The 27,277-nt window shown below is 46.5% G+C and overlaps 1 protein-coding gene across 1 annotated transcript in view; it reads left to right on the top strand.

The window, feature by feature from the left end:
* Nucleotides 1–27,277, top strand: part of TP63 (tumor protein p63) — a 242,747-nt gene that overhangs the window by 63,870 nt on the left and 151,600 nt on the right. The window contains 3 exon segments of the mRNA XM_078147181.1: nt 6,867–6,995; nt 15,524–15,549; nt 15,552–15,655. Of these exon segments, the coding sequence (XP_078003307.1) occupies nt 6,867–6,995; nt 15,524–15,549; nt 15,552–15,655 (259 nt within the window).

Below are 27,277 nucleotides of genomic sequence, written 5' to 3'. Positions count from 1 at the left end.
ATATTTCTCTCACTTATTATTTTAACTTATATATTCAGTGAATATTAGCTAGATTTTGGTTTTGGGAGTTGGACTTTCTTTCAAGCATTTGTGTGACAATCAAGGTTTTGTTTTTTACAAGCAGACCAGTCTCTCAAGCAGGTCTTCAAGATGAATAAACAGAGGGGGGAGGGTCAGTTCGCCTTTCTTCCTTTCTCAAAGACCACACTCCAAACATCTCCGCTCTCATTAAGAAGCCTTCCCTCCCCTGAGCTTAATTCCTGCCCCCAAAATCTGCAGAGAAGGCTGACTCAACTGAGAAGTACGTGAGAGACAGAGAACCACTTACACTTAAAATGAGAAGTGAATTTTGAAATCCTCGGGTGATCAATGAGAATGGAAGGGGCTCTATCTAGTTCATCTCCTTTTACAGATGAAGAAACTGAGACCTAGAGATGTTTAGCCATGCTCCCCAAGTCACATATGAAGTAAGTGGTGGAACCAAGTCTTGGTTCCCGACCTTCAGACTAGAAATCCTTCCCCTTCCCCCATCTGCTTCTTAGCTAATGCCCTGAAATTCTGAGCCTAAGAAGCCTGGCTGGACCACAATCCTCCAGCCCCCTTCTCAAACAGTGGCTGACACATTATCAACAGGAGAGCATTAGAGATCCTATACTTGGGGCCATCCTCAAAGGCCCCATCGTGCATGGCTTATCTTGGGGCTGGGGTGAGAAATGACCTCTCCAAGTTCCCCACCACACCGGTCAAAGCACCAAGCTATGCCCCTACCCTTTGGGAGTTCCCCAAACAAGGCTGAAGCCAAGAGGCTGGGCCTAGGCCTAAGGCATAGGAGGGCAGCACCTGCTCAGACTTACTGAATCACCGGATTGCTGCTGGGAGGGCCCTCACCTGGCATGAGTTAAATTGTTAGGAGGGGAAAGGAAGAAGGGGCTGCCGCTGGTGGGGGCCAGTTTTTGGCCAGTGAGGACTTTTAGTGTTTAGGATTCGGGCAGGGCAGGGCTAGCTAACCTGGTGAGTCTTAGCGTTAAGGACCGCGCCCCACCACCCCAAGCCTCAGGCTCCCCGGATTGCTGCTGGGGTAAAGACGTCAGGTAAGTGCAGAGTACCCAGTGAACGGGCCAGGCTGGGAACTCCAGCCTTTCCAAATGCTGAAGAGAGATATTTCGGGCACTGACGACCCTGAATCTTGGAGGGAGAAAAGAGGCAGCCATGGCAAGACAGGGCTTGGGAGGGCCAGGAGCGCTGGACCAGCAATCCGGGAACATTCAGGCAGGGAAAATTCACTTTCTGGCTTGGGGCCCCTGCACCTATGGGTGGGTGTGGCTGGTTTGACAAGAGGCCTGAACCAGGTTTAATTGTGCTAAGAGCTTGTGAACCCCGGGAGGCAGACGTGGCTAAGACGTGGGAGTTGACAGAAGTATCTCCCCTACCCCAGGGGAGTGCAGTGCAGAGGGCTTGGCTTAGAATTGGGGTGCCTGGGCGCTAGGGCGTGCTTCTGCCTCTTGCTAGCCCTGAGGTCAGGGGCCACCTGTTTATCCTCTGCCTCAGTTTCCTCAACTGTAAAATGGAACTGATCATCCATGCAACTCCACCCTCTCTGGGCTGCCAGCACTTGTAAAGTGCTTTGGAGAAGTTACAGAGCTAAAGAAAAGAGCCTAGATTAAGTACCGGGGGGGAGGGGGCCGCCCAGGTGTGATGCTGGAGATGTTTCCTGTTATTGTTAGACCAGACAGAGTCACCCAAATCGGAGCCATCTGCCCCATCCTAGACTCTGCCCAGAACCCAGGGCAGGTGTCAGGTGTGGCCCAGCAAAGAGAAGAAGAGCTGAGAGCTGGAATGGCCAGACAGGCCCCCAGGTCCCCCTTCTCCCACTGGAGAGGAAGAGGCCTGCCTGAGTGTGGTAGGCAGCCAGGGACGGGCTGACCACAGGTGCACGGGGAGCAGCAGCAGGCCTGGAATCTGTCTGCAGGACTTCCCCGCTTTGGCTTCCACCACGGCCGGCCTCTCTGTGAGCAGGGCAGTGGTCACCGGAGGAAGGTGGTGACCTCCAGGCAGTCCCCTTCCTGCCAAGTCATGCCCAGACTTCATTATGGGCTGAGGGCCTCTCACTGGAGCCAAACCCTCTCCTTCTCTGCACACCATCTGCAGCTACACACGGGAGCCTTGGCAGTCCAGACTTCCCAGAGGACGGAGGGCCAGCCCTAGCCTGGGGATGCAGGAGCCAGCTTTCTGCCACTATTCACTTCTGTGGATGGCTCTAACCAACCAGAACCCTTTCTAGTTGTTGGCTGTGAATTCACAGGGTTTGGCCTCTATGCTCTCTGGATCAGTCAAGGAGGCAGCCCTACTCCCACCTTCCTTGAACCCCAGCTCCCCTCACCGGGGATGGGAAGCATTTGTTAAATGCTTTGAACAGATTTCTGACCTCTGGCCTTGTTTCAATGCCCCTCCCCCTTCTGCCTCGAGGGGTCCGGATGGGTGGGAGGGGGTGGAAACTTCTCTCCCAGCAGGACCACACCCACACAGCTGTTATACCTGCAGACCAGTGTCTTGGCGGCTTCATTCCCTCCTCTAGGGTCCCCTCAGGCTCGGCAGGAGGCTCCTTCTCTCCCCTTCTCCACACACCTCGTAGGGCTGGATGCCAGGGGAGGCAAATCAAGGTGTCCCAGAACGTCTGTCTGTGCATGCACGCTGGACTGCCCCACAAGCTCTGCTCGGTGCCACGTCCGCCGGCACCTTAAGCCCTGAGGCAGCTCCGCTGCAGCTCAGAGTCCGTTAGCATGATGCGGAGGTCCCCAGCCGGTCAGCCATGAGCCTAATCGGTTACTTCCTACCACCAGGCCACGATGCTGCCTGTCCTCTGGTACTGGCCTGAGCCACACCAGGCCAGGCTGGGTCTAACCCACATCCCGCTTGCCACTGGGGACCTCTGAAAGGCCGCTGGATTTGGAGGCCAACAGTGGCTGCCCCAGCCTTTCTATATTGACCACCGTGGGAAGGGAGGTGGTATTGATTTTTAATAAAGGCAACCTTGGCTTCTCCTTGTAGCATCTAAGAAGACCGAGCAGAGAGGTTCTTAACTGTGTGTGTGTGTGGTGTGTGTGTGTGCGCGCGCGCGCGCGCGTGTGCACGTGCGCGATGGACCTCTGGCAGTGTCTGTTGAAACCTATAGGTCCACTGGCAGAGTGTTTTTAAAATGCATAAAATAGAATTTAGAAGGAAACCAATTTATATTTAAATCTGGTTATAATTTGCCTCAGTTTCCTCATCTGTAAAGTGAACTGGAGAAGGAAATGGCAAACCACACTGGCCTCTTTGCCAAGAAACTGCCAACTGGGGTCATCGAGTCATATGTGACTGAAATGGCCAAACAACTAAATCCACGTTAAAAACAAAACAAAAGCAAAGCTCACGGACTGCAGGTTAAGATGCCTGATGTGGGGGAACAGCATCTTGTCAGGGTGTCCCCTCCAGGGGAGAGAAAGACAGACCACCTGCCTCTGGCTAGATCTGAGACTGGCTTCCAAATGCACGCCCCGCCTCAGGGACTTGCAGATTATGGGACCTAGCGACTGTTTCCTGGCCTGTAAAATGGGAGTGATGTTTGTGCTTTCTCGCTGACAGGGAGTTAGTTACCTGGAAGGCATTTTGCAGCCCTGAAAGCCCCTCCACATGTAAGTCGGTACTTTGTGCCCATTCAGTGACATTGATTCGGAGGTCAGATCACAGACTTAGAAATGAAGGGAGCCTCAAAGTGAGTCTAGTCCATGTCTCACTTTAGAGACGTGGAAACTGGGACCCAGGGAAGGAAGTGGCCATCCCCAGGTCACAGAGACAGTGAGCAAGAGAGTTTCATTATGAACTCGATTCTCTTCTCTCCAGGACCCTACAAGGGGAGGATGTAGCTTTGAATAAACTTCCTTTCTTTTGAAGACCATTCTCCTCACCTTTGGCTGTCTTAAAGTTAAGCAAACTGGTTGAGGCTCCGGAACCAGGACTGTTTCATGCTTTCCCTCGTTGCTGGGCAGAGAGGACTAAGACTAAGCATGTACTATCTGCAAAGATGAGTAGGTCACTTCAAGTGTGGCTTTAGTGTGAGTGGTTCAGAAAGATGGTATGAAGTGGTGATTGGACAGAAAACCCTTTCTCCTCCACCGGGGTCTTACTGTTTTAAGGAAAATCAATTAATCAGCCAGTATTTATTAAGTGCACCCTACTTCCAGGCATCGTACCAGGGGCAGGGGTGATGTGACTTGTCTTCAAAGACTTCTATTTGTGGTCTTTCTTCTTGGTCTGGAGATGTTCGCCTCCCACTAAGGACTCTCTTGGGATCTCCAGTACCCAAAGGCCCCCCCATGTGCTGCTTACAGAACTCACTTGCACAAGATCCTGGTTGTAATAAGTAGCAAGGCCACAATTTGAACCCAGGTCTTCAGACCCCCCAAATTCAAAGTTCTTTTATGATTATCTTCTCACCTCCCCCTGGTAGAATTCTGAGACTCCTGCAAAGCAGAGCTCAGGAGTTAGAGTTCCCTCCTAATCCTACTCATCCCCCCTTAGGAACACTGTCCTCATAAAACTGTCTTTTATTATTTGTATACCTCTTGTTGTTTTTCTCTCTGTATGAGGAGCTGTCTCCCCCAGCAGAATGCTTGTTCTTTGAACTGTGGTAGTTTCATTTTTAGTCTCCATTTTAAACCAAGAAATCATCATTACATATGTACCACACCATAGCCCCCAGAGGTACAAAGACAAAAATGCAACAGCAATGCCTGCCCTAAAGAAGCTTCCACTCAACCAGGGAGAGGAAGGCCACCTGAAATGGTCAGTCATTAGAGAGAGGCAAGCATCAACACTGGCCCCATCTGGAAGGGGCTCAGGAAGACTTGCCATAAGCACAAAAGACTTTCCAAGATGGCGGCCTTCATTCAGGCGGGGTATTGGAGCACCCAAACAAGGAGGAGAAAACAGGATATGGAACTACATGTAAAGGGAACAGCAAGAAGGCCAATCTGGCCAGAAGAGGAAGCATATGCCAGGGGCCATCGGGTGGAATCTGGCCCTAGAGCCTCCAGCCTTGGTTGCGATAGGACACCAGAGAATGGGGAACAGACAAAAGATTTGTCAGCCACAGAGTAGAGCAGACAGACACGTGTGCTTTGGGAATAAAGACTGAGCAGCTGTGGGGGGATGAGTGGGGTGGAGCTGGGGAAAGGGAATGACTGAATGCAATGAAAGCTAACTACTAGTCTGTGCTAATAGTGGAGTCAAGAGTTGATGAGATATTTATGTGGATGAGAGCCCAAGGGGATGAAAGAGAGAAGGGATGTGAGGCAGATTCTCCCCTGCCTGCTGCAGGTATTACGCAATGTAGGGACTTAATAAGTGTTCGTCTAATTGCATTTCTAATGATAGCAGTAATGACCTAGCACTTTACTGAGGTGTTATAGGACTGTTCTGGAACTCAGGCTCAGTGAGTTGTGCAGGGGGTATTCAACCTTGGACATCCCAAATCCCAGAATGGTGGTGTTCCCCTTCTTCGTCCCCCAAGTAACATAGCAACAACCTTGTAGACTTGAGCACACAGTAGAAAACAAGACAACCAGAAAGAAACCAATTTTTTTAAATGCCAATGAAAAAGCTATAGCTATGGGCTGAACCTTGGAGCCTAACCCTTAATTCCAAGTTCCAATTAAGTCCCAGACACCCACACATCTCAGTAAATCACATTTTGTTGTTATTGTTTCAGGTACAGAAGGTGAAATAAAGGTGCTTTAAACACTGAATGTGTTGTCCTTGCTTCCAGTGATCGGGCCATGGCTGGGGGAGAGGAGAGAAAGAGGGTCATGAGAATGAAGTGGTCTCCCCTGAGGTCCCCTACTCTTTCACTGACCTGCAGGATGGTAATGGGCTATCGAGCCCTTGATAAGCAAGTGGCTTATGTAAAATGGGTTTTAATGACAGGGTTGAAGCACCATCAGAGAGCTGCAGGAGGTCGGCTTTAGTTTTAAAGCCTAAACAAATGCAATAGATGCTGAAAAAGTGAACTATAAAGTAGTGTGTGCAGCTTTCTCCGCGGTTCCAGAATGTCTGAGTCCTAACACAAAGCAGAGAGTTGACTTTGCACCTTCTGAGAGGTGGTCTGACAGGAGACATCTGCCTCGTTCCCTCTCACCGAAGGGCCTCTGGTGATATTTCTGGAAGACTATTGGGAGGCAGGTTGGAGAAGGGCTTCTCTTGGATGTCAGGGTGGGACTAAGTGACCTCTGAGATCCCTTCCCACTTTGGGATTCTGGGAACCTGAGACCCATTGTGCCTGTCTTTGGTGCTGGGAGCAAGGGCAGATTTGGACTTGAGAATAGAAAACCCTCCCTACCACTTACAAAGACTGCCCAAAGGTGCGATGGCAGCCTCAGAACTCGGTGGGTTCTTCCCCTCTGCAGGCGTTCAAGCAGGCAGGACACCTACTTCTTGATATCAGTGGAAAGGGGATACTTATTTGGATGGGGTGGGGCCAGATGAACCTTGAGGTTCCATGCTGTGTGGGAGATTTTCTGATTCTGTTATGACTTTCCTGTTGTGTTCTTCAACGTCATCAGCTCATAGAACTTTTTGTCTTTCTAGTCCTAAAGACTTTCTTGAGGCCACAAGAGGTGAGTGATTAGCCAGGGTCACAAGCCAGTATGTGGTCAGGTCCTCTGGAAGCCAAGGCACAGTCCCTCCTACCAGACCAGGCTGCCTCTCTCTCTGAGTGTTGTTCAGTGTTTTTAATCACAGCCTCCGTTCTTTGCAAAATATCGTCTGTGACTATTCAGCCTCGTGGACATGTTGATGCTAATGCTCAGTGACTTTGGATTCTTTCTAAGGTTTGTGGACACTCCTGCTCATTTCTCCTGGAAAGAAAGTTACTACCGCTCCGCCATGTCCCAGAGCTCACAGACAAGTGAATTCCTCAGTCCTGGAGTCTTCCAGCACATTTGGGACTTCTTGGATCAGTGAGTATCAGAGAAATAAGATGAGTTATGAGTCAGACCCCTGAGAGGATTCAGAATCTGGGCAGTTCAGGCCATATCCCAAACACTGGTGCTGTAGGCCAGGAGGGATAAGAGCCGATCCTTGTTCCACAAGAGATTGTTTTCATGGCCAAAGTGTTGTTTACATTTGAGTAAAGAGAATATAATTTCCTTGAGGACAGGTTTTCACTTTGTCTGAGCCATCTCTCAGCCAGTAGCTAAGACCCAGTATGATCATAATAAATGAAGTCGTCAGTTCATTCTAATGACAAACAATGCCTCATTTTGAAATTTTAGGTCTTCCATTCACCAGTATAAATTGCAACCCCTGTACAGTTGTTGGTGTTTGAAAGGGACTGTAGCCAAAAGCTTTGCAGGCCTAGCTGCCCACATTCCTGTTCCTCCTTGGCCAGACAAGTGCTTGGGTAACAGACACACCATCTACCTCTGACTGGACATGAAGCTTGTCCAGCTTGGGCCAGGGCCTGCTGAGGTCTCTTGGGAGCCACAATGAAGCATCAGAGCAGAAGGTCATGGTTCAGAATATTAATATTACTGCTTTCAAATGGTCACACTGGCTCTCCCACTTCAGCTCCTGTTTGCTTCTCTCTCCTGGGGGATCAGCAAAGACTCCCATCCTCCCTTTCCAGGAGCAAGTGATTCAGTAGAGAGAGTGAGTAGACCATGTGTGAGGTGACTAAGGACCTGGTAGAGGGCAGTGGGTGTACTCATGGAGGGGATCGGTAGAAGGTACAGAACGGAGAGGTAATGGGTGCTTCCTGGAAATGCCTAATTGGCAAATTAATAGCCAGTGCCCTAGCTGGGTGGACAATGGGAAATTCACATCCTGTGTCTATGATTACATCTGTTGAGAGAGCAGGACTCTTTTCATTAATCATGAGACGTCACCACAGATGAGCTCACTTTCCTTGTATCAAAGGGAAAGCATGTGAAATCCAAACATTCCTTTTACCAAGGAATATCACCAAGGCAGAGACCTTCAGTTAAATAATTAGCCTCATTAACAGAAAATGAAACAGAAATGCAGTTCATTAAATTTTTTCTTCCCTAATAATGGCCACCAACTAGAATTTGATGCCCAGCCGTGACCTGAGGTGGTAATGGAGGGTTTGGCCTCTGCTGCTTTGTGTTACATTGCTGACTAGGCCAACTCCATGGGCAATATTGGGAACATCTGCAAAGGATAATGAAACTCCCAAGTTTCAGTTTGAACAATGGTTTTGGGGTTTTTTCCCATGCTGCTGTCTTTCTTCTCTGAGCTTCTGGTTTTGTGGTGCATTGAGTCAGAGTGAAAATGACTTTACAAACATTATTTTAAGGTCTAGAAAATGATGTGGTGAGGAAGAAATGTTACTCTGTATTATACGATCAGGCTGCCATATAAAGTGTCATGATCTGTAGCTGGAAAGGATCTTACACATCCAGGCCAACTCTAGCCCCATTTGACAGATGAGAAAACAGAGGCCCCGATTTTGTGTGCAGGGGGAGGGAGGGGGGATATGACTTGGCTGGGGTTTAAAACATGGCCTTTAGAGCCCAGAGTCAATGATGCTTCCTTCCAAGGGAGCACATCCTGCTCTTGAGGTGAGGTGAGGTGAGGTACTTTTCTTGATCATTTTCCTGAGCAGAGCTTATCGAATGGCAGAGATGGTTTAGGGGTGAGAAGGAGATGAAAGGCCCATCCAGGACCGCAGTTGTGAATTTGGACAGGTGTGAATCTACTCAGAAGCACAACTTCATTGCTTTCTAAGATAATGGAGGTGTCCTCATCTCCACCATGGCACCTTCCTTCTCATCATCTCCAGACATTAGGAGCTATGGACTCTCAAAGCCGGGGGGCCAGGGAAGCCCATATAGGTATGAGACCAGATGCAGCAAGGTGAGGGGAATAGAAAGCCAGGGTCCAGGGCCTCTCTGACCCTGAGTGGTTGTGGGAATGTGGACACATCACTTCACCTGTCAGTCCTCTCTGTGACTCCTCAGATTATCAGCTACAGAGAAGAGGGGGCTGGATCTCCTTCACCTTGGAATTCCCTACAACAGAGAAATCATAAGACCAGTCCACATTCTGTTAGCAAGGTTTGGGAATAACCTAGAAAATAATAGTGAGCTTCAGGCTGGCAAACTCCCAAGTGGCTCCTCCTCACTTTGATGCCTGTTGGCAGGAGGCATTACCACCAAAGCCATGCTTCAGGCGAAGGGTGTCCAGGCAAGACACTGCTTAGCTCAGGTCTGCTTGCCCCAGAGGCAGAGAGAACTGAGCCACGGAGAAGTCAAACCTTCCTCACTATTGCAGATCACCACCCATCTATGTCTGTCCCTTCTGTGTGATTCTTTTACCCAAACCATTTCCACCCTGTCCCCCCATAGGTCACAATTGAGGCAAAGTCTTCCTTTCCATCCTGTCCATCTCTTTTCCCACAATTTAAAATCACCACAAGTCTCCACCACCCTTTGAAGAGCCTCCACTTCCTGGACAATATCCCTTATGTGCCAGCCATCTTTGGGAACGTGTTGACATCTAGGTGCATCATGACCTACGGATAAAGAAACAAGGCTGGTGGAAGGTGACAGCTACCACTTTCCAGTCAATAACTGGCCAATGGGAGACCTAGGAATTCTCCCCGCATTGTTCTTTCCGGCATCTTTGAGACAGCTCGAGCTGTGAGGTAGTTTTTTTTCTGACATTAAATCTAAAATTTGTGTCTTTGAAACTTTCAGACATTGGCCTTCTGGGGCCAGACAGAGCAAATGGAATCCCTCTTCCTCCCTGACAGTCCTTTCCATCACTGACACACGGCTACCATGGCATATGGTAGAGAAGATTTGTCTTCTCTGCAGTAAACATCCTCCATTCCTTTTACCCATCCTGAGATGACATACCTAAGAGATTAGTATTATACCAAAGCTAGGAATGAAACTCAGATTCTTTGCTAGATCTTAAAGTTTAGGTTTGGTCAGCTCAGTGGTACAGTGGATAGAGCAGGAGGCCTACTATAGTTGGGAAGACCTGAGTTCAAATACAGCCTTAGTCACTTCCTTAGGCAAGTCACTTAACCCTATTTGCCTCAGTTTCCTCTTCTGTAAAATGGGCTGAAGAAGGAAATAGAAAACCACTCAAGTATCTTTGCCAAGAAAATCCCCAAAAAGGTGTCAGCAAAAGTCAAACACAACTGAAAATGACCGAAAAAAAAGTTTAAGAATTCCTAAGGAAGAGAACATTAGTTCTTCTTCCAGGGTCTTTTGACTCCTCACCCTAGTCTCCCTACCTTCTCCCAGCCCTTAGGGAGATCCAGATTATATCCAGCCTCCTCCTTGAGTTAGCCATCCTACAGCCTCCTTTCCTTTATGCTTCCTGGTCATCTGTTCTTCGCTCTCCATGTTCTAGGGTGATGAAGGCCCCCGTCTCCTCTTTTTGGCTGCCCCGCAGTCATAACCTCAGGGATCCTACTGATCACTTGGCCTGTCAGATCTCCAAATCTCAGGTGTCTTAGCATGTCTGAGTAACCCCACCCAGCCCCACCCTGCTATTCCATGGAATTTTCTGATTTTGTCCCAAGTCTCTGTAGAGACTGACTATTATTTCTTATAGCCGGAACGTGGGCTGCCCAGGACTGCAGGTCTCACCTGCAACAGCGCCCTGAGCAGCCCCTTTCCCTGCCACGTGGTTCCATGTTGAATTCCACTCCGGCAGAAGTACTTGATGAAGTCAACCCGAAGGTGTTTTTCCTCATACCCCTCTTTCCCCTTTAAGTCAAATTACCCTTGTTCCTACGGAGAGAAGAAAGGGAAGAGGAGGGTGGGCATATTTGTGTCATTACAGATTCTGTGTTTGGTTGGCACCTCCAATACAATAAAGAGTCACCAAAATAGATGCAGTGCAAGAGGAAGCAGAGTGGGGAGGCTGGACGTTTGTGGACAGGAAATCAGGGTGGAATCATCCCAGAATCTAACTGGAGAGGAACCGCAAATAGCGCTATTCAACCCTATTTGTCCAAGAATCCCCTTGTCTGCATCCCCAACAGGTGGTAGCCCAGCCTTTGCCTGAAGAGAGAGAGAGAAGGAACTTCTCCTACCTGAAACAATCCATCCCACTCTGAATGTTCAGAAACTTTTCTTTACACCAAGTCTGTGTTCCTCTTTGTCTGCTTCTCCTGGTTATAGCCTCTGTTTGTTCGTCTGTAAAAGGGGCAGGGTAGAGCTCTGGCCTTGGAGTCAGGAGGATCTGACTTCAAATCTGGCCTCAGACGTTTGATACTTATTAGCTGTGTGACCCTGGACAAGTCACTTAACCTGGATTGCCTCACGAAGAAAGAAAAAACAGGGGGGGGTGAGCAGGAGACAAGTCTAGTGGACTTGCTGCAGATTCATATACAAGCAGGTGAAGAGGACACTATCCTTTCTGGGCCTCAGTTTCCTGCTTTGTAAAATGGGGCAGCCAGATAAATAATTTCTAAGGTCCCTTCTAGTTCCAAATCTATTTCCTCTTTCTGTCCTAACTTTCCTCCTCAGTAAAACGAAGAGGTCAGAATACATAATGTTCCTTTCAACTCTATATTTCTGAGCCCCATCATTCCTGATGCAGTGTTAGAAAAGGAACTTCAAAATATTTTTTTTTCATGATAGCTCTAAGTGGTAGACAGCCCGTCTTATTCTAACTATTTTACAGGTGAGGAAATTGAGGTTTAAGTAAGTTAATTAGTTTGCTCCATGACCACACAGACGGTCAGTGGTGGAGCTGGGCCTCAGCCCCAGATCACCAGGCACTTTACAATTACTAACTCATTTCATCCTCACAACAACCTTGTGAGGTAGGTGCTAATAGTTTACATTTTATAGATTTTACATTTGAGGTGACGTAGCAAGTGAGTGTCTGAGGTTGGATTTGAACTCAGATCTTCCTGACTCCAGGCCTGGGCTCCATCCACTGTGCCAACTAGACACTTGGAGGTCTTAAAGAACCCCAGAACATAAAAGACACCATAATTGAGGTGATGTTAACAACCATTGGATGTTTTGGAGGCCACCCTAAATCGTGTTTCTCGAATGAGATAATTCTGGTAAAGTGTCCTGGCTTCATTATTTCCTACTCTTTGGATTTAACCTGGAAGGCAGGCACCTTAGAGACCAAGTAAAGCTCAGTGCTCTGCTGGGAAGAGAAGGGAGCCTGCTTGCATTCTCTCCAGGCATCTTGGATGCAGACCCAGCGTGTCCAATTATTTTCAGTTGACCTCGGCAGACACGAAGCATTTGCTCTGTGTGAGGCTCCGTAAAGGATGCTTAATGAAGGTCTAGTGCTTGTCATCTGTACCATATCCCTTGGGCCTTAATAATGATGTAGAGATGATAGACATCAGAAGCCTCTGAGTCTAATGCTGGAAAGGATGTTGGTGACCAATTAGCCCAAATCCTTCCTTTCACTTTAGAGTAGAGAAAATAAAGCCTCAAGATGGAACATGCTTTGCATGGTTCATCCAGGTAATAAGTGTCTGAGATTGGATTCAGACCAGGTCCTCAGATTCAAAGCCATAGCTCTTTCCACTGTACCCTGCTCCCTACCCCTCCAGCCATACTTGGCCCCTTTTTTTCCTTCCAGTCCTGCAGAACCTCCCCAATCCTCCTTGGGAACCACACAAAGATACTAGCCTATAGCTCTAACACCTTCAAGATAGAATGGTGATAGAAAGCACCTGAGAAGAATCAGAGCCATCTCTCTTTTACTCATGAGGAAACTGAGGCTCAGAGAGAGGATATGACTGGTTCAAAATCACACAAGAACTGGCAATAGCACTCAGGTCCATTTTTCCCCAGTCCAGTAGGTCTCTTGGCTGCAAAAATGGCATTCTTGAATGTTTCGGGTGGACAGATTTTATCCCTGGGTCATTTATGAGTTCCTTGAGGGTAACTCTGTTTCTTCTGCCTCTTAGTTATCATAGGATTCAATATTCAGAGCCAAAAAGACCCTTCACGGTCATAGAATGCAATACTCTCACTTGACAGATGAGAAAACTGAGAGCCAGAGAGGTCACAAGGCTTAGTGAGTAGATGACCTGAGATCTACACGCAACTCCTGCATTTTACACAGCCCCACATTTTTGGTAGGTCGGCCTTGTACATGAACGCTTATGACAGAAGATGTTATTTGCTGAGTTAAATTAAGAGTGAGGGGCATGAGTGATATGACTGTGTAGGAAAGGTAAGTTAAGAGGCAATGGCATACCAAGGAAAGAAAGATGAATCTGGAGCCGTTGGCTTTAAATCTCTCATTTGCTACTTGGGGGATCTTGGGCAAATCAGGAGTAGAAGAAATGTGAAGCAAGCTACCCCCACTTCCCAGGTGTAGAGCAAAGCTTCCATGGCATGGAGTCCAATTATGTGGCCAACATGGTGGCAATCTTTGTCTGAAGACCTCCAGACTCCCCTGGCCACCCGTTTCTGTCTGTGATGGTGATGGGTCATCATTAGTACTTGGAATGTCACATCTCATGATGCAAGTTTCTAATGCTTTCTTGGTTACTAAAAATAATAATAATAACAAAATTTTACTAATCTGATTAAACTGTTTAACCATGGCCACTGAGGTATGAGTGAGTCAAACAAAAACTGAATCTGGAAGGAATGGGAGTGGCTTGTGGGTGGAGACAGTTGATGAGGGACAAGTCCTGATTGACATACACTCCTAGCCAAAAGAGCATAGAACACAACACACCCCTTACTGTTATGTGTGGGGGTGGGACGGGGAGAGGACACGATTGACAGGCACCACCCTGACTGCAGACAGCACCCATCTGGTTTGCTGGGAACTTCTGCCAGATATCAAACCCCAAGCTTCCTCTCTGTACCTTTTACCAATTACACATAATTGTGCCAAGCAGACCAAAGAAATCCCATCTTCTACCAGCTTACTCATTCCTGACCACCCCTCTCCCCCAATAATTCTCTTCTCTGGTCTAGTCATCCCCAATTTAAAATGGAAAGTGCTGACGGTTTCCAAAGGCCCCTCTTCCAAAGCAGCTCTGTACCACGTTGAAGTGCCCTGGGACCACGTTCAACTGTTACAGAAGCTGGCAGGCCACACAAAAGTAGCCAAGTCAGTCAGTCAATAAACGTAACTGTGGCAGGGAGAGTAAGGCTGAGGACTTTCTGCAGGTCTGCCTCACTGAAAGCAAGAGTCAGGCCATCCCCCGATGATGTCATTGGTCCAACATGAAGCAATTACTGTGCTCCAGGCACTGTGCTAAGTGTTGAGAATACAAAGAAAGGCAAATTACCGGTGCCTGCCCTCTGGGAGCTAACAGTCTAAGATAGAGAGGTCCAATGGAGGAGGGAAGAAGCTTTGTCTGATCATCTCAAGCAGTCACATCCAGAATCATAACTCGGTGTTGCGCCCAATGACGCTTTCTACACATTACATTTCTTCCCAAGGTGGAGTTTTCCCTGAATGTAGGATCGTTTATTCATCACCAAGTGTTTCCTGAGCAACTATTATATGCCACACATTGTGCTGGAAAGCAGAATGCTGAAATGCTATGCACCCGCCCATTTAAACTTGACATTTCAAAAGGAGTCAATGGCACCAGCATTTTGGGTTCGCTTGGCTCGGCCTAACCTTCAATTTCCCCTGTATTGCTTTGCTACCAGCTCTCTAAAGAGTTAAACAAGGAAGAGAAAGTTCTTTCAGGTAGTCCAGGATCCACTCCAGAGCTGTGTGTGTTACTCATTAAAACCTCTGATCTCTGAATAATGCTGCAAAGCACAGGTACATTAATTAGTAATGCTCCTGGACTTGGGCCCTATGTTGTCTATAAATGAACAGGTAAACTAACAAAGAGATGGATGGATAGACTTTTTTTTTTCTAAGTATGATCCTAGTAACATTTTCTGACAATCCTTCTATTTAAGTACACCAAGACTCATGACTAGTGGACCAGTCCTTCTGTGAAATCTTTAGCCATTGAAAGATCACTGAATTGGATAAAAATATGTGATACTCAGTCCTCTACAGCCCCTTTCTGCTCTGGTAGTGATCGTCACTGCAGAAATAAGCAAACAGGGAAGCATAAGCAGTAGTTGTCCCATGACAGGACGCGCGCACAGCATTATTGGTGGGCACATTCAAGTTCAAGCAGTCACCAAACTGTTTTTGGGTGTTTAATGTACTCTCCGCATTCCATAGTAAGGTAAACTGTCTGAGGGCAGGGAGCATTTCATTTTTGCTCAGTTCCTTACACATAGTAGGTGTACCTTAATAAGTCTTTGTCGATTGAATGGACCTCCCTTCCAATTCTAAATCCTAGATTCTACACATTTTTTTTTTTTTGGTCATCATAGGAGATAAGCCATGTGGAAGAGTTCAGCTTAAATACTGTTCATTTTCTGCTTGCATTCATGAGAGCTCATGATGATTTCTTGCATTTGTGTGTGTGTGTGTGTGTGTGTGTGTGTGTGTGTGTTTTTCTCATTTTTATTTTCTTTTTACTCCTGTCTAGGCCAATGTGCTCCGTTCAGCCCATTGATTGAACTTTATGGATGAGCCCACAGCAAATGGCGCCACGAATAAAATCGAGATCAGCATGAATTGTATCCGCGTGCAGGACACCGACTTGAGTGACCCAATGTGGGTGAGTGGCAGAGAGGGGCGGGTCGTTTGTCTGCTATTTGCTTCTGCTATTTTACTCCAACCGCGATCTGCCCAGAGATGACATCAGAGGGGCAGGTGGCTCAGGACGGGTAGGATATTTACTACTAACCATGATTTAGGTGGTGATTGAAGGTGAGCAGACCACATAACTGAATTTATCTCACTTGAGCCTCCTGATAACCCCGTGACCCAGTTGCTCCAGGTCTCATGCTTACACCCCCATTCTACAGAGAAGGAGACTAAGGTGAAGCATTTGTTTGTGGTCCCCCAGCTCGTAAGTGTCCTGACTTTCAATCCAGCATGTCCCAGTACTTGTTAAGACATCTATTTTAGGTGGGAAGGAACAGTATCAAGCATAGCATTTAGGGTTAAAAGAGATCTAGATCACCTAGTGCGAAGCCCTCATTTTCCAGATGGAGAAGCGAAGTGCCAGAAAGGCACAAATAGCAAACAGCAGAGCCAAGACTGGGACTCATGTTCTCTGATCCACACTAGTGTCGCTCATCTCAAAATCTCAATTTAGATCAAGAGATATTTTAAGGCCCAGATGAGATTATATGCATAAAGTGTTTGGCAAACCTTTAAGTGCCACAAAAACACAAGCTCTTATAATCACGATTGTTTATGACACAGAACGAAGAGCAAAGTACAATATGGACAATCCATCGAAAAGTAGTTCAGAGCTGGCCATGTAATTAAGCAGTGGCAGAGGTGGCCATGAGTTTCCCACATGGAGAGGGCAGACTCCTTACAGGGAGGAAGTCTCCATCTTGAAGATTTTTCTCGGTGCTACATTTCTCCTCCGCTGGCTCCTTCTCTTTCAATTCAATAACACTTCTGAATTTCTGCTGTTCAGTCCTCACCTCCATCCGCCAGTGGTTAGACATTGGCTGATGTCTCCTTTGTGATTTCTAATCATTTTTGCTTGCTACTCATTAACAAAAGTAGGAATGATTTGTCAGGATGGGATATGTAGGTCAGTCCTTTCCAGACAGGCACCACCCTTCAGACTTTTCTGTCTGCGAACACAAGTCCTGTGGACAGAAGACTCTCGGGGGTATCCAGTAAATGCTCACCAATTTACAATTAGTTGTGACATTGAGGTTTTTAGATCATACGGATTTCCTTTGTTGCCATTACTACAAATAATGAAAAGCTGTTGGTGTTGAGCTTAAGAGTCTGTGGCAGGCTTAGGTCCCTCGGTTCACTTGCTATACCTTGGCTGTGGAGATTAAAGGTTCGGTCACTTCCTTCAGCCCCTGAGCGTTCTATGCCTTCTCATTTATAGGCTGTTTGAAGGATCAGGATTGTGAATGAGCATTTGGCTTTGCACAGAACTGTTGACTTTCAGAAAAGTGCGCTGGTTGTAATTAATAACCCTAATCACGGGAAGGAAAACCAAGATTCCACTGGAAACTTTGCTCTGCTGTCATATTGTGAATATTCCTGCGGGTCATTATTCCTGAAGCCCCCAATGTACCCTGTCTATATTGAAATATCTCTCCTTTCAAGACCTAGTTCAAGTATCACCTCTGCCAGGAAGGCCTCCTCTGATTCCTACCCCTTCTTTTTAAAAGGAGAATCACTGAATGAGAAATGTCTTCAGAAGCCATGTAATCTGACTCATTTTACAGATGAAGAAATTGAGGCTCAGAGAGAAAAAAAATGAGTTTGCACAAGTAGCAAATGATTAAAGTCAAGACATGAACCCAGGACTTCCGACACCAGAGTCAGCATTCCTTCCATTGAACCACTGAGCCCCTCTATTCTTCTATCCCAAGACTGGATCTGGAGCTTTCCTCTGTACTTATCACAGTCTGCCTTGGGCTGTCTTCATTTTTGCTCATGTCTTATCCTTGAGATTAGAAAGTAAACTCCCAAAGAGCATAAACTGGCTCATTTGTCCTCTCCATAGCCCCTGCTCTAGACATACATTCTTTGCTCAATGAGTGTGCATTGAAAGGAAGCCAGGATCAACACGTGGGGTGGTGGAAATAGCCCTAGCTCAGCAATTAGAAGATATGGGATCAGATCCTGCTTCTGATGACACACAAAAAAAGTCTCCTCCCTGGACCTCAATTTCCCCATCTATAAAATGAGGTGGCTAAAGTTCCTTCCAGCTCTAGAACTGATGACACAGTGCTGTTTTCAGGACAAGATGAGATCTCTCCATACATGCTTTTATTGACCATCTTCTTTGGAAAGCTCCCCCCAGCTTCTCTTTCTTGTTTGCCATTGACAAAATTTTCCCCTAGAACCTGCCTCATTCTTTTGTTTCCTGGGGCCCTTGCCATCCCTGTGAAATGCCAGTGCTCCATTTATTCCCTCTGCTGCCATGCAAGCCAGCCCCACCCCCATCTTTTTCCCTCTGGTGGGAGGACTAGAAGTGCTTCAAATTCCTGTTTGAGGATGCAAGAAAATCCAATGCTTTCTCTGTGTGTTTTTGATTTGCCACTTTGTTGCCATTCCCACCACCAGTTTTCTTTGAAAATACCCAGATCTGACATTTAAGGTCTGCCACATACCAGATTTTGAGCTGTGTTTTGCACCCAAAATAAAAGAAGAAGAAGAAGAAGAGGAAGAAGAAGAAGAAGAAGAAGAAGAGGAAGAAGAAGAAGAAGAAGAGGAAGAGGAAGAAGAAGAAGAAGAAGAAGAAGAAGAAGAAGAAGAAGAAGAAGAAGAAGAAGAAGAAGAAGAAGAAGAAGAAGAAAAAAAAACAACAACAACCTAGTAAAGAGATCAGAATGACCATTGCTCAGATTAGGAGAGAGGTTGGGGGGCAAAGGATGTGAAGGGTCCATCCACGATGACACTTGAGGAGGAATGTGACAGCTTGACCAGAGGAAGGAGAGAAGTCCAGCAAGGTGGGTAGCTTTCGCTGGACACTCAGCCCAGGCTGTGTTCCATGTGAACTTTCTAGCCAGTATAACAAGAATGTCCCCCAGACTTTAGGCTGCATTATTGCCTATGGACATTCTTATCCTCAAGAGATCTGTCTACATATATGTCAAGCTACTACACACACATACACACGCATACACAACCATCTAATACCCCCCCATCCTATTTCCTCCATTTTTCATAAATGGCTTGCTAAAGGATTAAACTGAGGAGGGGATGGCAAAGTCAAATGTATACCAAGTTGTCTACTAGGTGGCTAGTGGGCTAATCCCTGAATAAACAATAATGGTGAAGTGTTAATAGCTGGAAATGGTTTAATCTCTTCTACTTTTCTGAATAAAAGATCTTTCAAAGTCATATATAATATAATATAATATAATATATATATATATGTGTGTGTGTGTGTATATATATGTGTATATATGTATGTGTGTATATATATATATATATATATATATGTATTTATGTCTGACCTCATATACAGGGAAGCTAGGTGGCCACAAGATGTGTTATGATCCGGAGTGGAGTCCCCTTGACTCTTAAATTTCTATCCCCAGGGTCCTGCTTCAGTGCTAAAAATTCTCCTTCGTGGTGTGGGAAACAAAGCATAAAATTTGGAGTGAACAGACCTGAGTCAAATCTGTGTCTGTCTTGTGCTGTGTGACCTTGAGGAAGTCACTTAAATTCTGTTTTAATTTCCTGCTCTATAATATGGGATTACCTCTAAACCCCCTCCCCACTTGGAGTCTGTGGTCCTTTGGCTAAGGCATTGAGCGCTACAATGCACAGATTATTTGGGGGGAAGGACATGCCATTTCAGCCATAATACCTTACCTAGAAATGAAGATTTAATTCATCCAATTAGCCATTCAGTTCCTAGTAGTGCCCTAAGGGGATAAGACCCAGGGTTAACACTTTGGGCTTGGGGAGGAGTGTGTAAAGCATTCCCAAGTGGGGCTGTGCTCAGCTTGAGGCTCTGGGGGAGGGAAAAAAAAAGCTGGTAGATGAAAGTCAGCCTCAAACTGTCGTGGTCTAATTCACGGCTTTGCCGAGAACTGCCCACCTGCATTGTCTCTTTCTTCCCCAACCCCATCCCCGTGGCCAAAAAGCTCTGGCTGGCTCAATGAGCTGAATCTCCCCTTCCTGCTAGGATGCAGCGTGGTGGCAATGTTTGCACCCAAGCTGTTAGAATGGATAAGGTTGAAGTTAAGCAAATGAAAAGCACCACTTGTATGCAGTCCAAAACAGCTCTGCCTGTCTCTGTGGCTTTGGGGATGAGGATAACTTCGTTTTTTTCTATAGAAAATTTCCATGACAGCAAGACTTCTCTAGCTAATGTTGAAATGATCTGTGGATACACAGGCTAGAATTCATGGGTATCATCTCCAGGCAGGGGCCTGGGGTGGTCTGGGACCATCCTGTCCCCGCTGTAGGATACAAAAGAATCTTTTTTCTTTTACACACCCCTAAAGCACAGCCCAAGTAGTGAAGTTCAGGCTGCAACTGTGCAGAGCCTCCAATCCTGTGACTAAATTCTGTTTAGCTTCTGTATAATGTGCAAAAATTGGGAACTTGGGCCAAGATTTTGCCCAATTTTCAAGAAATATGATTCCATAGACGCTGTGAGGCATGTCAGAGATTTTAAAACAGGGGAAAGAAAATTGTGAAGTCAAGAAATTCATATCTCATTTTGACTAACTTTTGACATAACTTTGCCCTCCATAAACTATGCACAAAATTGATTACTTGTCTCTGCTTTGCTGCCATCGAAGACAACACGAATGACAAAGTGAGTGTCTTCCCCTTTTTCTCTGTCCCATGCATTGGTATTAATGCTATGGGGTCATGGAAGGGGGAGGTAGCAAGGAGCAGAGCATGGCCAGAGTGCCTGCATGTTCTGGTTGACTTTAGCCTAGAGTCTTCCAGGCTGTATGAGCTCCAAGTCCCACACCCTGGGTGAGGATATCTGGTTCCTTTACCTGACTCTTCAAGCTGATTTTGAGACCCCTCATCATTTCCCCCACCCCAGACAGAGGCTGACCATGAGTCCCTGAGAAGAAATAGACCCAAAGGCAATGCAGTGCTGGGGATGTATTCTGGCTGGTGTTGAGTACAGCAGACTGCCTCTGTCCCTTCATCAGGACATTCCATTTCTGTGGAAGCAGGCTGCCCTCGACTTGTCTTTATCAGCAGCTAGGTCACCCTGCCTGCTCAGTTTGAGGCTGACTTCTACTAAAGCCCTTCGGTGTTTTTGCGTAAGGGGCTGGCTAAGCCCTTCCTTTATGCATTTGGATGACTTGGGAGCCTTGATGCAGTACAAGAAATATCTCAAGGAGATGCATCACCTAGTTGGGGCTCATCCTCCTAAACCTATTTTTTTTACTCTGGGTGCTCCCATCACTCTATTCTCTCTATCTCAGTTTTGGGTCACCTAGACAGTTGATAAGCACATCTCCCATGTCTTCATTCAACATATCCATGCACGTTTGGACTTTTTAACAAACTGTCACAAGATCATTTGGACAGGTAGGTAATGAAATGGATAGGGTGCCAGGCCTGGAGTCAGGAACACCTGGGTTCAACTCCTGCTTTGACACTTAGAAGCTGTGTGACCCTGGGCAAATCATGTAACCCTATTTGCCTCAGTTTTCTCATCTGTAAAATGAGCTGAGAAGGAAATGGCAAACCACTTCAATATCTTTGCCAAAAAAACTCCAAATGGGGTCATGAAGGGTCATATAGAACTGAAAATGACTTAATAACAACAACATAAGATCCTAACATGTACAAGTTGACCTGCTGGTCTTGGGGCTGACATAAAGCTGAGTAAGACCCGGGCTCTGCCTTGTAGAACTTATGCCCAATAGGGGAGAAAAGATAAATGTCTTGGAGAGATATGATGTTTTCGGTCATTTCAGTCATGTCTGACTCATTGTGACCCCATTTGGGGTTTTCTTGGGAAAGATAGTGCAGTGGTTGGCCATTTCCTTCTCCAGTTCATTTTACAGATGAGAAAACTGAGGCAAGTAGGGTTGAGTGACTTGCCCAAGGTCACACAGCCAGTAAGTGTCAAGGCAGGAGTTGAAACCAGGTTTTCCTGAGTCTGTAACTAGCACTCTGTCTGCTGCATCATTTAGCTGCCTCACCTCAAACTCAGCATTATCTTCTAACACCACTCTCCCCAAAAACCCTCCACTTCTTAACTTTCCCAGTATTTTCCAGGGTACAAACGTTCTCTTAGCTACCTGGACTATCAGCCTCACCAGCAAATGGTCTCCCTCTGTCCTATATGTTCTGTGATAGCTAGAGCAGGAAGGGAGGGAGGAAAGAAAGAAGGGAGGAAAGGTGGGAGGGGTGAAGGAAAGGAGGCAGGGAAGAAGGAAAGAAGGAAGGATGGATGGATGGATTCATTAAGCACCTCCTCTGTGCCAGGCACTGTGCTAAGCACTTTATAAATCTTATTTAGTTCTCAGAACACTGGGAGGTGGGTGCTATGATTATGCCTATGTTACAGTTTAAGAAACTGAGGCAAGCAGAAGTTAAGTGACTTGCTCCTGGTCACTCAGCTAGGAGGTGTCTGAGTCCAAATGAACTCAGGCCTTCTTAACTCTAGGCCAGTGTTACGAATGAAAGATCATCTAATATACTTCCCCCATTTTATAAAAGAAGAGGGGGAGCGACTTGTCCAAGGTCACACAGGTAATAGCAGGATTTGAACCTAAGCCCTCTAAAAACAACCCTCTGTCCCCTGTCCCATGATGCCCTCCAGTTAAACAGACTTGCTGATTTACAAAATGGTTACTGGACTTTTATTTGGTAATCTATTTTGGTGGTTATAGGATCAGACACAGAGAAACATGCCTCCTCTGGCCATGGGCTCCAATTTCCTCATCTTATAGAAGACAGAGAGCTGAGGACCAGGCAGGAGAAATGATGAGCTGCAGGTCCGTTCATCTAGAAAGAGGAAAATGGGATTTGAACCCAGACCTCAGACTCCAGAGTCAGTATTCTTTTCCCAGACCTAAAGATGAATGTAGGCAGTGAGGTGGCCCAGTGGATAGGGCACAAGACCTGGTGTCAGGAAGACTCATCTTGGTGACTTCAAATCAGGCCTCAGACATTTCATGACTAAGTGACCTTGGGCAAACCACTTCACCCTATTCGCCTCATTTTCCACATCTGTAAAATCATCTGGAGAAGGACATGACAAACCACTGTATCTTTGTCAAGAAAACCCTAAATGGGGCCATGAAGAGTCATACCCGACTGGAAAACAAGAAGATGGATTTCACTTACCCAAGATGAAAGGAATCCTGAACTAGGGCTGGGGGCCATGATTGAGAATGGGATTTTTTTTTTTAACAAGCTATGGATATGATTTATTTCTCAGCCTTAGGCCTATGGGTTTCTGTGACTGAGCACATGTTGACCTTTGAAGATAACAAAGATAATAACGCTAAGTTAGCTGATGGAGGATGCTTGTTTCTGAGAAGTAAGACACGCTTCCAAGCATAATGGTGAGGAACAGCGTAATTACATAGTTCCCCAGACACAGCTATTCAATTCCTTCTAGGCTCTAATGTGCCCTGCTAGATTGTGGTGTCCGTGGAAATAGAGGGAAGGAAATCTTGGTGGAAGTGCCACGTTGAGGCTGCCTGGGATGAAAACAGGGAGAGCAAGGCGAACTACCATCCAGCCAAAAAAAAACAAAAGGTTTCACATTTGGCAGCAGGAGGCTCAGGCCCTTTCCTGCTTCCACCCTGGCCTCGGACACCACCGACAAGGCTGTGAGCTCTTCCCCAATTTTACCTCCTTTTGACCTCTCCTCTTTACCTTGATTTTGGCGACCGTCAGGTTGGCACTTGCCTGACGCTTCCTGAGCACAACCAAGATGAACCGTGCCCTTCTGCCAAACCCAAAGATTCCCCACTCCCTGAACCACAGGATGGGCTTTTCTAAAAAAGAAATGGGTGTGAACTGAATCTACTGATGGATTTAATAATGCAACCGAGCTAGAACGAATACCAGAGGAGTCTGGCAGAGATTTCAAGGACCATTGATTCAATAGAGTATCATTTATTTGCAAAGTACTAATCTAAGGTATAGGAAGGATTTTTTTTTTTTAAGGAGAGGTGGGGCAGATCACCACACACTCCCAATGTGGGGAACTCCTTACACCAATAGCAATTAGCAACTCTTCTATGACTTGTACTTTTCAAAAGTTGACTGGTGCACGGATAGTTTTCTTGCCCATGGACACCCGACAGTATGTGCCAGAGGTGATGGATCGCTTAATCCTTTTCAATAGGCAGGGATGTGCAAAGGCTGCTATTCCCAACCACACACTATACTTTGATACCTCTCTGATACAAAGGAGTTCCTTACATGCCTTTCTTTCTAGCAGGGAAGCAGAAACATCCCTACAGTGGGCAGAGAGAGCCTGTGACCATTAACGCCAGAGTGGTCCAATAGAGGGGAGGGTGAAGGGGGGAGGGCTAACTCCTGGACCAGAGGTGGAGGTGAACAGTGAGGAGAGAAGACACCACAGAGCAGTTTTGGAGATGAGCCTTGCAGCTTTGTCAGGACCAGAGATTTATAGATGGAATAGACCTGAATGGTCCTAAAGACCAATGAAGTCCCTCATTTTACGAGACATTAAGGATGTTTTACGGGGACACTAAAGTCTAGGAAGTGAAGGGACTTTGTCAGGGTCTCACAGCTAGGGAAGATTTCAGGCAGGGTTGAAACCCAAGTCTTCCGGAGTCTAAGTCTAGTGTTCTATCTGCTGTGCCAGGCAGCCTCTAAGGATTTCAGAGGATGTCACTGCCTCTGGCGTTCTGGGTGATGGGAAGGAGGTTCGGGGCTGACCTCGGTGACTAAAGGTTTTGCTGTGCTTACTGGGGGAGGCACAGTAGGTGGCAGGTCTGCCTGAGAGTCACTGGGAGTGTCCCTGACTACCTCTCTGGCTATCCCCACCACGGAGCCAAAGGGATAATGCCCTGCTGCCTAGGCTTTGTTTCCAAAGAGGGACCTCACCTGAAGCCCAAGTATGCATTTCAGACCTTGAACAAACAGGTCGCTTCATAGAAAGGGACAAAAGACTCTCCCCCCAACTCCATTTTTTTTTCCTTTCTGGAAATTCACAAACAGCCCTTGACAGGTGGCAGCCCCTCCCTAGAGAGGGGCTGTTTGCCTTTTGCTTTGGAGTTTGGGTAACCTGCGGCTTGGGCTAGTGGGGAATGTGCTGCCTGGGGGCAGGCGTCTGCAGTACTGGCTGGGCTCTCCTTTGAAAAGAAGTCCTCCTCCTCCTTCCCCTCTCTGTGGGGGTAAAGGGGGAGGGGTCTTGGAAAGAAGCACCCTGGGGCGACTGTGACTCACACCTGTCTCGCGTCTAACCTCTGCAGGGCTGCCTGAGACATTCCCTGAGCTCTGTGGGTCTGTACTAAGGAAAAAAAGGTGAAGGGAGCAGAAAAGCAGAACAAGAGACAAACAGAAGCTTGGAACTTGACTGAGAGGCCACAGGGATGTTGCCTTGGCCTCCCTTCTCCTCCTCTAAAATCCAGCCAGCTTTCCTTAGGACTCACTAGTTAGGTTAGGCAATGTTTCTTTTCAATCCTTCTCATGCTTGTCACCATCCAAATCCCCATCCCCAAAACACACACACCTTTTCTGTAAGTAATATATGTCATATTAATTTGAATTTCAAGATTCTTTGGATAATGCCATAAGATACAGCATAAGCTTTGAAATATCGGCTTCTTCATTCTAGACAAAGAACCAATGGATACAAAAAAAAAAAAAGAGTCAAAATCTTTTCCTGTGCCTGGATCCATTTAATTATGACCCATAGTTCTATCCAACAAGCATTTAAAATAATTACTATAACAAAAGTAATTGTAACATACTTGTACTTATATAGATCTTTAAAGTTCACAAAATATTGGCCAGGCATGAGATCTCATTCGGTCCTTACATCAACTGCAGAGAAAAAGGTGACCTTATCCTCATTTGAAATATGAAGTAATGAAGTCACAGAGGGGTGTAGTGTCCAGGTCATACAGCTAGTCAGTCAGTAAGCATTTATTAAGCACCTGCTGTGTGCCAGACACTGAGCTAAGTGCTGGGGATACAAAGAAATGTAAAAGAATGTTCCTGTTCTCAAAGAGCTTACACTCTAACCGGGGAGACAATATGCAAACTATGTGTAAAAAGAAAAAAAAAATTAACATATAGGATAAATTGGAAGTAACCAAGAGAGAAGACATTAGATTTAAGAGGTTTAAGACTACCTATGGTAGGTGGGATTTTAGCTAAGACTTGAAGAAAGCCAGGGAGGCCAGGAGACAGAGATGTGGAGAAAGCATCCCAGGCTTTGGAGACAATTGGGACCAATGACCCCAATAATGAGAGTGGAATGAGTGTCAGTGGCAAGACTCAACGGCAGGGCTCTCCTATGTCACCGGGCGATGTTCCTTCCGCTCTGCTGACTGGTAAGCCGTGTGTGTGGCGATCCACTGACTGTGCGGTTTCTTCCTCTGGCTGTAAACACTTCTGATAAAGGCACTTCCACCTTCTGGCTTCTGGGACGCAGTCTAGGACTCAGCTCAGACTCCACCTGCCTCAGGAGGCCTTCGCCTGTGCCCTCAGGGCTGCGCCCTTCCTTTAGGAAGCTGCCTCATAGTTAGCCTGCACGTATTTTGCAGCGTGCCTTGGTTTGCACTTCGTCTTCCCCACGAGAACAGTAAGCCCTTGGAGGGCTGCAATGCTGTTTTCACCTTTTTGTCTCAGCCCTTGGCCCAGTGCCTGACACACAGTAGGTGCTTAATGAACACTTGTTGACTCGGATGTGGAAGCCAAGGGGACCCCTTCTTCTGTTTTTGAGCAGTTGTTCCCACCCGGGAGAAAACATTCTCGTGCATATAGCTTGGCTCAGCCTCCACACTTAGTTAGGCTGACAGGTATATTTTGGGCACCTGTGTGCTCACCAAGCTCTCTTACCCACACCTGCAGCTAGAGACAGCATGGCATGGCGTAGGTATGGGTGGGTAGCAACTGGAGAGCCATGGCTCTCAGCACCTGGAAGAAGACTCTGTCAGACTAATTCGGTCATTACTAATCACATGGGTGTGTCAGGCTTTGTAAGTCTTGAGGATGACGTTTTTTTCCTCTAGTCCCATTGCCCTCTTTTCTCCTCTTCTCTCCCCCCCTAAATTTACGTTGACTCAAGCCTTTCCATGAGCTTTTGGTTTTTCTGATGGGTACAATCATGGCCCAGGGCCTTCTCTCTGAGCAGAGGGCGCCCATGCTGTGTGCTTCTTGGATGCTGGCCCTGCACTGTGATGACTGAGCCAAAGCACCTTTGTTCTCCATTGTCTGTTAATGGCCTAAGAGATGTCAAATCAAAACAATTCTTTAACAGCTTACAATAGCTCCTAGTGCTTTCTCTCTGTAAATGAACATTCTAGAAAGGTGAAAGCTCATGATAGCTAGCATTCATCATTGCATACCACACCCTGGTAAAGTAGAGAGAATTTGAATATGTTATTTTTGTCATCTTCCTGTACAAATGTGGAAACTGAGGCACAACCCAATAAGGCAGAACTTGTAGAAAAAAAAAACCCTTCCATTTTAATCCCCAGTTGCATGCTTTGGATTCCTATTAGGACAAGCAGCTTGCTATTTTATTATTTTAATTAGCACT

This window comes from Phascolarctos cinereus, unplaced genomic scaffold (assembly GCF_003287225.1).
Source record: "Phascolarctos cinereus isolate Bilbo 61053 unplaced genomic scaffold, phaCin_HiC Scaffold_7;HRSCAF=346, whole genome shotgun sequence".
NCBI classification, from domain to species: Eukaryota; Metazoa; Chordata; class Mammalia; order Diprotodontia; family Phascolarctidae; genus Phascolarctos; species Phascolarctos cinereus.
Note: the sequence above shows the minus strand (reverse complement) of the source record. Positions and strands in the feature narration are given on the sequence as shown.